At 36.8% G+C, this 14,040-nt stretch overlaps 1 protein-coding gene across 1 annotated transcript in view; it reads left to right on the forward strand.

Annotated features, from left to right (window-relative positions):
• Positions 1-14,040, forward strand: part of LOC145665322 (uncharacterized) — a 170,770-nt gene that overhangs the window by 96,531 nt on the left and 60,199 nt on the right. Inside the window, exon 3 of the mRNA XM_081732622.1 lies at positions 1,471-1,570. Coding sequence (XP_081588748.1) covers positions 1,471-1,570 — 100 coding nt within the window. The remainder of the gene's footprint in view (positions 1-1,470; positions 1,571-14,040) is intronic.

Raw genomic sequence — 14,040 nt, forward strand, 5'->3', positions numbered from 1 at the left:
GTCATAGCAGGGCCAAGGTACCTCTGACTCATTCGCACCAGCGTGCATGGCCCCTGAATAAGCATAAGCAAAATTTCAATAGGTGACGCAATCCCGGGCCAAAGCATCCCTGATTCATTCACTATGGTTCATGGTGGCCCCAAATTGGATAATCAAAAGTTCGATCAGGTCAGGCCATTACTACTGTACGCAAACTCTAAATTTTTCAAGATTAGTGGTCACTACGATGTTCTCTCAATGCGTCATAGTCGAGATTGCGTTTTGTCCCCGATAGCACCTAACATTATTCTATCTGCGTTTTCGGGAGGATGGTGTTGAACAATGCACGCTATATACTTACGCTTAAGACGATAAAGTCTAGCTTCTCCTGAATTTTAACTCATTTGAAAACACAACAGCGTTCCACTCAGCATCTCAGGGATGATGAGCAGAAACACATTGTAGCCCTTCGAATTTGTACCATTGAAGCTGACTCGACAATGTTTACGACGCTGTACTCTTCATGTCTGGCCAATCTTGCATGCGCACCAAAGGGTACATTTCTGTTCGTGGAACTATCTCCCTGGACGGATCGCGGTCATTCTTTTATATTGCGCTCTTTAGCGCAGTGATGCCCCCCTTATGTCCATGACGCACCCCCCACAATTGTCTATCCATAGGTGTTCTTCCATGAAAAAAAAATCTTTTCGATTAATTTTTACACCATTCAAACATATTTATATAGATTTTTAACCCCCCAATATTTCAATGACGCAGTTTGCGTCATAGCCCCCCTTGTGGGCACCCCTGTTTAACGTAACATCAGCCCAAATGTACACCCCGCTACCTGAGTGATGTGAGAACTTCTCTGTCATTCTACTACGTTAATGAATAAGCATATTCTGTGAGACCCAGGGATTCGACTCCTCGCGGAAAGTGTAATAACTTGCACGTTGAAACCTGCGTTACAATTTCTGTAATCTTGATCGCACTCCCGTCATACTTTCTTGGACATGCACAATTCTCAAACACAGTAGTCTGTTTAAAATGTGACCTCACCAAGCAATACAATCCGAGGCTTCTCAGATGGACAATTAAGTCGTTTGATTACGTAAAATATGCTAAGTGCCATGAATGATAAATTGAAAGAGAAGGATGTCGTTAGATAATCTATATAATAAATAAAACATACGACATATGATCTTATGAGTTCAATTATAATAGTAATTCTGGTTTAATTAAATTCTAACTAGGAGGAATTTTCTGCTAGTAATCTTATGTTTGTGCTGTAATGAACTTTCATTTATTTTAAGCGATTATCTTAACCTCAAATTTACCAACTAGTCATGTCAAATATAAAATAATTCATTTTGCTAAAAGATGGTTACTACATCGATATTAAACAGAAAATAAAATGGTATAAATTAATCGCGTGCATTACTTTGTTATACTTGCTTAGATATGCTTAAGGTGACTTATGATGCTTTTCAGATGATTTGTCCGTGGCACTCCGAGGGGTAGCCTGCAAATGCTTACCAAATTGTGAAGGAACAACTATCAAGCTCGTGAGACAAAATCTAAAAACTAAGATGTAGGTAGCTATTAATGTCTACAGAGGATTTATTATTATTATGTTAATATACTAACGTCAATCCATATGAAATAAGACAATGAGGGTTCTTTGACAATTTTATAACTAGATGTTTTTTGTATATTTCTATGTTATTACAGAGTATACAAATAATAAATTTAAATTATTATCGTTTCTTTAATCTCCAATGAAGACCATTTCTGTTTGACAACACGTGTCGTTCGTGTATTTGTAGGGGTATGCGTTAGCTTATATTGCTCAGAACTAGTGAACTTTATGTTGATTAAACAAAAATAAAAACATTTTATTCAGGGAAGAATAACCTCTCTTATATCCAGTACATATTCAATGAAGTTTGCATAAAATAGTAAAAAATTAACATAAATGGTTGACATCGAAACTAACAAGTTTAATGTTCGAAGCCATATCAGCTCGAGAGAGAATATAATATCAGGCTTAATTGTTTAAAGGTACGTAGCTACCCAAATGTACCATATGAAAAAATAAACACTAAGAATTGCTTCCTTTGCAAATTACGATCCAAAACCTTTCTTTTAAAAAATCAAAATTTAACACCTTGTTGTAACTGTCGTGTTCTTGCAAGTATGCGGATAACATCTACATCAATTGTGAGATGTATTTGCACAATCTCTATGTTTAACACAATTGCTAGGATCAGTAAAGGGTAAAGGAAATGATACCATAGTAGAAGAATGATTTATATGACATAACACTAACAAAAAATATTGCACAATGTCAAAAAATACACAGAGCTGAGTGCTCTGATCATTGTTAAATAAAGGGAAAATATTATTTATACTGGCCTATAAAGAATATTTAGTGCTGTCCGACATTCCCTTCAACTTCCATCCTAATTGTCTGGACCAGTCGTCTTCACTAGTTGGCTCTTCATTGTCTCATACTCTGTACTGGTATCAAACAAGGGCGCCGATTTCTCTATAAATTTGGGGGGGCATTCAGATGCAGAAGACACATATGAGGATTTTAAGACAAATTGCATTCAAATTATGCCAAATATTGTATATTCACAACTATAAAGAGGGAGCTCACATGAGCTTTGGGGGGCCAGGGCCCCTGCCTCCCCCACGGAATCGGCTCCCTTGGTATCAAAGATCTTCATTGTCCAAAGAACACCAAGCAAATAACTTAAGAGTTCTGTTTGAGTTCGCTCAGGAACACGTTTATCTCCTCAGTTGCCACTTGGTGACTACTCTTGAATTGGAATCTACCAAACCGAAGGTCGCCCTCTGAAGTACGACCAGGTTGTGTCTTTGCTCGGACAACGTTCAAAGATCTGAAATTTTGAGAGATAAACCTTTTATTGTGTATAATACTCTTGTCGAAACACCATATTTGAGATTTATCTACAAGTTAAGTTACACAACTTTTAAATCATGCAGAAATAAGAGATTACATGTGGTACGCTTAACAATGATGCTTAATAAATGATAACATGATTTCGATTAATATGACATACTACATTCTAGAGACCTGCACGGGCTGGGCTCAGCCCGAAGCCCGGCCCGGCCCGCGGGCTGGCCTTGGGCGGGCCGACTTGGTTATTTCTTTAGGCCGGGCCGGGCTTGGGCGGGCCGACACTGATTTCTCTTCAAGTCGGGCCGGGCTAGGGCCGATTAATTGCAATTCTTTAGTAATTATTGACTTTCGTTAAACAATAATTAGAATAAAGGCAAACGTTGAAGAAGTGTGCCCGTGAAAATTGTTACAAAATGAGACTTTAAAAATCTTTCGGGCCCGGGCCGGGCTTGGGCCAAAATTTTTTAAAAACTTATCGGGCCGGACCGGGCTCGGGCTGAAAAATCTCCAAAACTTTTCGGGCCCGGGCTGGGCCGGGCCTAGGTACTTTCGGGCTGGATTGGGCTCGGGCCGAAAAATTTGGCCCGTGCAGGTCTCTACTACATTCAAACTTAGCTCTGCTACATGCTCTGCTGGCATGGTGTAAATGTTAAATGAACATGAATAATTAGAAATTGTGAAAATTAGAAGTGATTGTTACTGAAGTTCGAATTAAGGAAGTTTCCCTGTTTAAACCATTCAACCCTATTTAATCACTATTTTATTATTATTTTTTTATCAAGGATACGTTTGATGAAACACATTTTACTTCGGACAATGTTATTGCTTTATCACTCTTCGATCATGTTTGTACTTCTATAATCATTTACATTTATTAAGACATTTAGAAATTTCTTTACTTAATTTTGGAGTAATGTCATATCCGCAGTACTTGTTTTAAATTATACACTACTTCCTTTCCTTAGAACATTATTCATAAGCACCCAGGACTAAACTTTCTCATTTTTTGTAAAAGCAGTCTTTCGTCTTACGTGATGATAAAATACTACTTGCACATCTTTTATGTCCGTCACTAATATCATTAACTTCCAACAAATTATCGCATATATATGTCAAGTTACAAGAGATTAATAGTCACAAAAATGCATTGTTAGCTCAGGAAATGAAGCTGGAAGATGGAGAAGCAAGTACAATGGTATTTCTTCTATAAAGTGTATTTTGTACAGATTTTGTAGTGTAGTGTAGTATAGTGTCGTATTCTATACTGTGTGAGGTAATCAAGCACTTAAGGATCTTCTCTGACACAAAATAAATAATGAAAGCTATAATGAAAATAATGAAACCTATTTGTGTCTGTAATAGTCGCACAGTCTGCAAATTAGTCAAAAAGTTAACCTTTGTGATGAGCGATTTCTTCATTTTTATATATCAAGGTGATAGATTTTCTTTAAATGGTCTTGGCACAACTCAAACATATTTGCAGGTGTAACACCAAACAAAAGGAAATTACAGTCAGCTTACAAACCAAAATGTGTTTTATGATATTTTCTTTTCTCATATTATCAACCAGCTGTGATAGAAAAATAAACGAAACTTTTTATTATATAGATGGTTTTCTTTGATATAGTTAAGTGGATGCTGCTGAAGCTAGCGGACTGCATCTATATTGTGTTCCAAAATATCAGAAATGGCCGAAAAATATTTTCTGAAGTAAATGACCACCAATGTTGTAAGACATTATTACAAGGTAAATACTAACAACTGATGATCCTTCCAACACCACTACTTTTGATATACGTTATTAAAAGAAAACACTTAAATGCCTAATTTGTTTTAGTGTAATCTTAGTAGGCGTTTAGAAATAAACAAGAATTTTTATTCTATTCACATTGGTCACACTAAAATGCTATCACAATTTAAACATTCATTAACGTATCTATTTTCAAAATCGAATTCATTTTAAACTTAACAACTATGTCCCCGTTCAACTTTCACACTTAATTGTAGATCTTCCAGCTTGATTTTGTAATGGATCGTTCCATGGCGATATGTTCCTTATCTGCAGCTAAATGGACTCGTCTCAGAAATGATTAGTTTTAGAGTATTATTTTTTAAAAAGGGGGGAATAAATTTGTTAGCTATCCCTCTGTTAGTATATCTGACAAGCAAAAAGCAGATTTCGGTAAATGAACTTCCGGGTCATCTTTCACGAGGTAGTAGTGCACATTTAAAGTGTTAATACAGTATTATAAACTGGAAGAGCGCAATAGCCAGAAATAGTAGAGAAAAAGCATCTTAAAGTTTCCGACTCGCCGCATATATTATACGGCGCGTTAAGTTATCAAGTGAAGACATGGCAGAGTGAGGAGCATCAACACCTCACGTGCAAAGGGTAACGGGTTTGATTCCCGCTCGAGTCATTTTTGTGGTTTTCGCTTTAACCAATGAAAAAACCATTTGTAACTACAAGTAAAATATTAATTCATCATATGTTTATCTATATATATAAAAGAGAACGCACAAAATCCTTTGTCCGCTCATCACGCTAATACGGCTGAACCGATTTCTTTCATTTTTGGGGGGTTGTTAGGATTTGGACCCTAGATGGTTTTTATCATATCACTTTAATTTTCAATTACCAGTGTCTTGAGATAATTGACCAATCAGGTGTCAATACGTAAAAAAAAATCCTTTGTCCGCTCATCACGCTAATACGGCTGAACCGATTTCTTTCATTTTTGGGGGGTTGTTAGGATGTGGACCCTAGATGGTTTTTATCATATCACTTTAATTTTCAATTACCAGTGTCTTGAGATAATTGACCATTCAGGTGTCCATACGTACAAATCCTTTGTTATTAGTTCATCATAGGTATAAAAATAAACGTATTTATATGCAACCCGCATGACCCTGTGACTCGGCGGGTTAACATAACTGACAGGCGCTATAAATCACTTGAAAGCGAAAAAGTAAAAATTATCTAAGTAACAAAGTTTATTGCGTTCCGGGGTGACCGCAGCGAAGCGGGGTGAACGCTGCTAGTAATGCATAAAACAATAGAAATGTTCAAATCAGTTGTCAAATCTTGCAATGTTCCATGCTAGTTAGCAACAAAATGTAACCTATCCCGTAAATATATTGATATCACGAGTTATATTTTGGTTACAACAGTCGTTGTGTAAAAGAACTTCTTGACTCTTTGTGTCTATAGCTGTAGACAGTGTGAATTGCAAGGGGAATGAGAGGAAATCCCTTTTCGTAATACTACATCATGTATGCTATAACCAGGGGCGTCATTTCAGACTTCGCTTGAGGGGAATAGGAGCACCACCGACATGACTTTTACGTTTTACTAGTATATTAGTCGACAATCGATTAAAGTATACGTATTCCTCAAACTCTTGGAGGGTGCAATTGCCCCCTCTTGCTCCCCATAAATAACGCCCCTGGGTACAATTATCATAGTTTCACATGTTACTGTCGTCTGAAATAATGTTATTGTCGTCTGATTACATTTCAAACATATTTCCAGAGGCATGTAATATACAATAGTGAGTTTATCTAAATTATTTTAGATTTTTAAACTTTGTTTTTATCAATTGTATCCTTGGGGCCGCGGTGGCTCAGTGGTAGACCGTTCACCTCTGGTGCTTGGGGTCTCGGGTTCGATCCCAGCCCCCGCCAAGTGAACTTTGTGGTGGACAAACACCGTGTGCGTGGGTTTTCTCGGGGTTCTCCCGTTTCCTCCCACTTTCTTCATTCCACCATTTCATTCATTACTCATCATTACCGTCTCCTTTAGCCTACCCGGCATAACCGTGGGACGTAAAACTCAAAGATTTCATTTCATTTTTCAATTGTATCCTTCATGCATTCTTTTCATATAAAATAGTAACTAATTTGATTGAGTTGTTACGCACGGTGTTATTTCTTTAATGTGAACTTAAAGGGACCAGGAATAATTGTCTAGTTAATCACAATTTCGAACTATTCACGACCATTTAACATTTACAACATTTACCATGTAACACACATATGTTTAACCATAGTACGACACATTCGTTGAGACCATATTTTCATTTTTACTGATAAGCACACTACATTTTCTTATTCTCTGTGTAATATTTAACGTCCTGTAACTTTATTTGGAGATAAATCTCAAATATGGAATTGGCACAGCAGTGTAATACATAACATAGGGTTTATCTGTCGAATTTCAGATTTTTAAAATATTGGTCCAACAAAGATAAAGAGTGTTCAAATTTTAACTTTTCCAAAAATTTCCGTTTTTTGAGTATTGTAACTTATTAAGAAAGCAACTCTGTGCTTATTTCTTATTTTCCATATAAAATATTTAGGTAGCACCCTCCCCACCAAACAATTAAGCTTGAAATTATGTTTCTTCTTGGGCTGATATGTCTTCGAGAACTGTGAATTTGTCAGTTTCGATATCAATTGTTTAGATTGATTTTGACTATTTTTCCTACAAATTTCATTTATATTTCTACATAAAAGATAGTGTTTTTCTCCTGAATAAAATGCTTTTTCTTTCATTAGTCTCAAGTTAATTAGTTCTGAGTAGCATAATGCAAACTGTTGCAATTGCAGAACTCAGTGAGTGTTGTCAAAGAAATATATGGTCAAGAAACAAAAGTTTTTTTTTTTTCTCTAGTACACTTAACATGGGAAATGTGAAAAAAGAAGGCATACATATCCCTCCTTTTATGCTATGAAGAGTGGATAGGGTAAATAAATTTGTAATTCTTATAGTGTGAAAGAGCACAGTACCTTCTTGTATTTTATAAATCAGCCGTCTCTTTAACTCTAAGAGACATAATCGTTGCTCATTAAACTAAAAACCTTTCTTTGTTTGACTAAAGCTGTTAAGAAATTATTAAATCGTGAGGCTGAACGGGCCAGGAATGGTGTTGAAGTACATCCTGATGTACTGTACTTCAGTTACGCCGTAACAGGGACTTCTTCCTGTCACTTAAGCACAAAATCCCGAAATTCGAGCCTTATAGGCCGTTTTGGAACTGAAATTTTGACAAGTAACGCTGTCGGAGCCATAATCTTCGATCACTGATCTCTAAGGTCAACATGGTGAGTTCTGGAATTCTAGATTCGGCCGTTAAACACAAGTATTTCAATTCTTTTCATTATAGCACGCAGAAAGCCTTGTCAACTCCAGAAAGCAAAGATGATTGACACCACCTAGCAACAATACATGATAATACACGTAACAGTGGAAAGAGAATAATACATACACTTGTGTGCTTTTAATGTTCCACGTTTGACTACAACATTTTAAAAAAGTATTCATGTACATTTGCTACATACGGTACATATATATACGAGGGCAAGTTAATAAGTAACTACAATTTTTTTCAGGTTGGTTCTACATCATTGTGTGCTTACCAGACTCCAAATTGAGTGGTTTCATCTTGATATGTTGCAGCGTTATCACATCCGTCTGGTTTCCGCTGTTGCGAAGCAAAGATAACCGCGTCACTCTTTGTAAGCACCAGTGAAGGACAGCGTTCTGTCATCCATTTTTTGAAGTCTGAATATGTACCAGGAGCAGAAATATATAGAAGACTTTCAGCACAAACCTGTCCCGTGTGTTGCCACTGCTACATTTGAACAGTTCCGCGTTGGATGAGGAAAGAGCAGGGCGTCCAGCTACAGCAAACAACTGATGATATTATTGAACGAGTCCGTGCCTTGATTCATACGAGTGACTGCTGACAAAGTGACAACCCATATGTAGATTAATAATGGTTCTGCATATAGTATCATGCACAACCAGTTCAACTTGCGCGAAGTCTATGCGAGATGGGTTTATTTAAAAACTCAATGAAGAGCACAAGCGAAAAACTGAGAATTTGTCCGCAACTACCGGATCGTTATTGATAACAAAGATGAAGCGTTTCTCAGGTGAATCATCACTGGAGATCAGGGCCGTCGCGTGTGTTGTAAGCGCCCGGGGCGACAATTTCCAGGCGCCTCCTCCAGTGCGTTATGAAAAACAGCCAGAGTTTATTCTGTACTCCTAGATTTAAATATGGAATGTAAGATTATAATGTAAGTAAAAAGAAGTTGGTATTATGTCAATTTTTTAAAGTGAATGGCTTTTGTAGTTAAAACATAAAAGTTAATGAAAACATAGTTTCTGAATTGTTGAAACCGAGTACTATTCTTGCTTATTTTGAACTTAATACACATCAACATAGTAATAGCATTGAATATACAAATAATGATACCAACATTAAATTCCAAGACAAAAGAAAAACTTCTCACAGAGGACTGGAGATGTTGCAGTTGAATAATCTTAGACGATGTTTTACTTTACCGGTAATTTTCAAGTTCAATACTCTATCAGGAGTCCCTCAAGGATCCAATCTAGGTCACCTGTTGTTTCTTCTTGTTATTAATGATATTCCTCTGTGCATACAACTTCTCAAGTTCTTCTTTTTGCCGACGATCTCAAATTATACTCCAAAGTAAGTTCAATTGATGACTGCGTAAAACTTTAACAAGATCTACGAGAGTTCAAATATGGTCCTGAATATATCCAAAGGTAAATCTGTATCTTTCAAGAGGAAATAAAAGCCAATTAACTTTACTTATACAATAAGTGGCACTTCCTTGTCTACCCCAAATACTATCAAAGAACTGGGAGTTATATTTTACAGCAAATTAACCTTTGCTCAACACGTTGACGCAACAACGAGTAGTGCATATAGAAACCTAAGTTAATTTATAGGATAGGATAGGATTTCTACAACATTTCTACAGGAATCAACATTTATAAGGTTATATTTTTTGGGGAATGTGAGGTGAAAATTACAATACTGTTGTACTGTTTGAGCACCAAATGTCAGTAAATACTCTGATGCAATAGAAAATGTACAGTTTAAATTTTTAAACAATGCTAGCATACAACAAAACTGGTTTCTACCCAAAGTATGTTCTCTATGAGGACTTAGAAAGGAATTTTAGTTTTCAAACATTAGAAAAAAGGGTATGGATGTTTGATCTGCTGTTTTTACATAAATTATTAAACGGTAAAATTGACTGTCCAAAATTAGTTTCAGAAGTGTTATTACGTGTCCCAACCGGTAAGACTAAAACAGCAAACACTAGGACTAGACATTCTAGTATAGAAAAGCAAGAACTAACATATTACGTAAGTCTCCCTGTGTAGAATGTGTTCTTCACATAACGAAATGATTAGATTTCATGTAGCAGATGTATTTAGTAATGTCCGAAAACAAGTTCAAAACAATTGTCAGGCAATAACTTCTGCATACTTAAAGGATGTATACTTGTGTATTTATAATAGTGTATGTTAGATAAGCATTTACGTGACACTATAACTGGGCATTAAACCTGTTGTGTTGTCCTTATGAAATAAACAAATAAATAAATTTTCATTATTAAAATATCTGAATTAACATTATTTTTATTAAAAAAATAATTTACCAACATAATCCGATTTCCATGAACTTTGTTGATTTGTCATCCCGGCGCCCCCTCTGTTCGCGGCGCCCGGGGCGATTGCCCCGGTCGCCCAGCCTACGCGACGGCGCTGCTGGAGATGAAAAGTGCATTCATCACTTTGAACCAGAGAGCAAACACCAGAGCATAAAATAGAAGCACCCCAGACCTTTCATCAAGAAGAAATTTAAGATTTAACCTTCTTTATAGTAAGTGATGCTCACAGTATTTTGGAACTCATAAGAGCCAATCCTAGAACATTACGTGGAAAAAGGGTCAATAATAAACAGCAACATGTACATTGATATGCTGGTAAGCAAGTTGAAGCGGAAAATTCGTTCAATTGTTGGATTAGAGGTCGATTATTGGAAGGCGTTCTTGTGTTGCATGAAAATTCGTGTCCATATACCGCCGCCCACACCGCTCAAAATTTTCAGACGCTGCATTTCGAGGTGTTGGAGCATCTTTACATACAGTCCCGATCTCACCCCGTCGGCTTACCATCTCTTTGGTTCACGTACATATTCTCTCAGAGGCAGTCGATTCAGCTCCGACCAACAAGTAAACGAAACGATACATTTTTGGCTTGTGCGCAACCAAAACCTTTTCTTGCAGATTGTATCAGAAAGGTTGTGCAACAGTGGACCGGCTGCATTGAACACCAGGGTGAAAAATGATATGAATATAAATATGGTACTCTGATGGTAATTAATAATAAAACAGATAACAGATAACAGATACTAATTGATTTACTCGTATATATATATATATATATATATATATATATATATATATATATATATATATACACCCTCCATTCCAAAAGAAACCGAACTTTTGAAAACAAATAGTACCACTAGTGCCATCTGTTGTAATATTTTACCGGTAGATGGCGTAGTCCCTCATTGACAACTGGTATAAATGTCATGACATTTGGATGCACGGCAACAAAGTTATTGCGTTTCAACTGTCAGTGTGTTGTGTTCATCGGTCGGAAAATGAGTTTCAAACAACGAGCTGCAATTGAGTTTTGTGTTAAACTGGGTAAAACTTTTAGTGAAACGCACCAAATGCTACAAAATGCATATGGTGATGAGTGTCTATCCCGTACGCAAGTTTACGAGTGGTTCAGGCGATTCAAATCGGGTAGAGAGACGCTGGATGATGACGAAAGATCAGGCCGTCCCAGAACCGGATTATCGGAAGAAAACATCGAAAAAGTGCGTGAATTCATCAAACATAACAAAAAATCGTCGGTGAAAGTTTTTGACCAAAGTTTTGGGCCTTAAGAAGGTTAATTCGCGGTTTGTACCACACAAACTCACCGAAGACCAAAAAGTTGATCGAATTGCGCATTGCAAAGACATCGTTAAAAGTGCTCGGCAGGATCGAAACTTCTTGAAATCGATTGTAACTGGTGACGAGACGTAGTGTTTTGAATATGAGCCCGAAACAAAGCGGCAAAGTGCTGAATGGAGAGCGCCGGATGAAGGAACACCCAAAAAAAGTCGCTTGGTGAAGTCAAAAGTTAAGGTGATGCTGATTTGTTTTTACGATTCAAAAGGAATTATCCACAAAGAATTTGTTCAGCCCGGCCAGATAGTCACTGGAGAGTTTTACTTTGGCGTCATGAAGCGTTTGCTGGCAAGAATTCGTCGTATTCGGCCCGAATATCGCGAAATCGACAGTTGGACTCTTTTGGACGATAATGCACCATCACATCGTTCGCGACTTGTAACTGAATTTTTGGTCAAAAATCACATTATTCGGTTGCATCATCCGCCCTATTCACCAGATCTCGCTCCGTGCGATTTCTATCTGTTCCCGAAACTGCATTTGGCGATGAAAGGAAAGTGGCACGCATCGATTGATGCCATTGAGAAGGCGACGACCGCCGTCCTAAAGACCATTCCAATAAAGGACATGGAGAAGTCGTTTGACAACTTGTTGGAGCGTGCAAATATGTGTATCGATGCAGAAGGGGAATACATTGATTAATAAAAATGATTTGTTCCAAAATGTACATTGCTTTTTTGTTTTTTTTAAACGTTCGGTTTCTTTTGGAATGAAGGGTGTATATATATATATATATATATATATATATATATATATATATATATATATATATATATATATATATATATATATATATATATATATATATGTATATATATATATATATGAACTATACATGGTGTTAATGAACTATACCGATAAACTGTAAGAGGTGATTCCTCATATCAAAATAACAGAAAAAGTTCATAGTTTCAGAGCTAGGGCTATCCAAAATCGCGAAAAAGCAAAATTTCAATAAAATCTATTTCGAATTCCAGAAACTGTGGATAGTGGTTCTTATCAGCGTAAAGGAAGGCATGCATATTCAATGCAAAAGTGCATATTTCATCAATTGTCAATAGGTGTAGAGGGTATTCTCTACAGGATGTAATTCTCAGGTATGTTTTCAATGGAGTTTTCAGATATACCTTGATTTCAAGCAGGGTCCAAAGTAGGCAGGAGGTAAACCTTGACAACAATGTACATCCAATGCTTCGGAACGAAGGCAGAAGTGTTAGAAACCGGCAGCTTCATGTTTCTTTGTGTTCGAAATGACGTATAGTGATATGTATTTCGTCACGGTATATTCACGTTTTCTCCATTTATAAGCGTGAAAGAAAACATCGCACTATGCGTTTTCCTGAGAACGAGAGACCGTGCTGCTAATGATCCTTAACACTTCCGACATCGCGCCAGAGAATTCCGTGTTCACTGCTATCAGAGCTTATCGTTTGCCTACTTTGGACCAATCATAAAGTCAGAGCATACCTCAAAATTCGGTTGATGGCATGTCTGGGAACTTCACCCTGCAGGTAATAATCTGTACACCCATTGAACATTAATGAAATATGCATTTTTGGATTAGTGGACCAACAACTGCATCCTCTTTATGCTTCCACATGTATTTTCCACTCTATTTTACCGAAGATTTATCACCTGAAGTAACTATTTTTGTCCCTTTTTAATGATGACATAATTGGTGCTATCTGAACTAAATCTGAAAGTCATGGAACTCAATAGAATCCTAAATAAAAGACATCCGCTGATGAAATTAAGTGCTTATGCATTTAAGTGTCTATGCACAATTTCCACGCCGAAGAATATTCTTGGAACAAAGGAAAGATATCTATAACATTAGTTGGAAATGCAATGAATAGAGATTATTTGATTTATAGTTAAGATAATGACCATATCAATAACTAGGGAATGTTTTCAAAAATACGACTATTCTTTAGAGCCTTGAACACTAATTTTCACACTAATGTTCTTATACACAAACTCCACAGTATAGAGAAGCAATGGTCCCTTACTTAGATAAACATGGGTGTCAAACAGACAAGCCTGCTCCGTATGTATTTAAGGTATGGGTAGTTATAATGCGTATTGACTACTGTATGTGTTGTGGATGGAGCATTATACGGGTCGAAGCACGCAAATCAATGGAAAGTACAAGGTATTCTGTTATTTGGAAGTATACCTAGCTGGCAGTACACTAGTTACATTTGGGAACTACCGCATAATAACTACTGCACACCTTTGACTTTCTACACACGTTATTATTTCCAAGAGCTGAGGAA

This window comes from Thermobia domestica, chromosome 11 (assembly GCF_964235325.1).
Source record: "Thermobia domestica chromosome 11, izTheDome1.hap1.1, whole genome shotgun sequence".
Lineage (NCBI taxonomy): Eukaryota > Metazoa > Arthropoda > Insecta > Zygentoma > Lepismatidae > Thermobia > Thermobia domestica.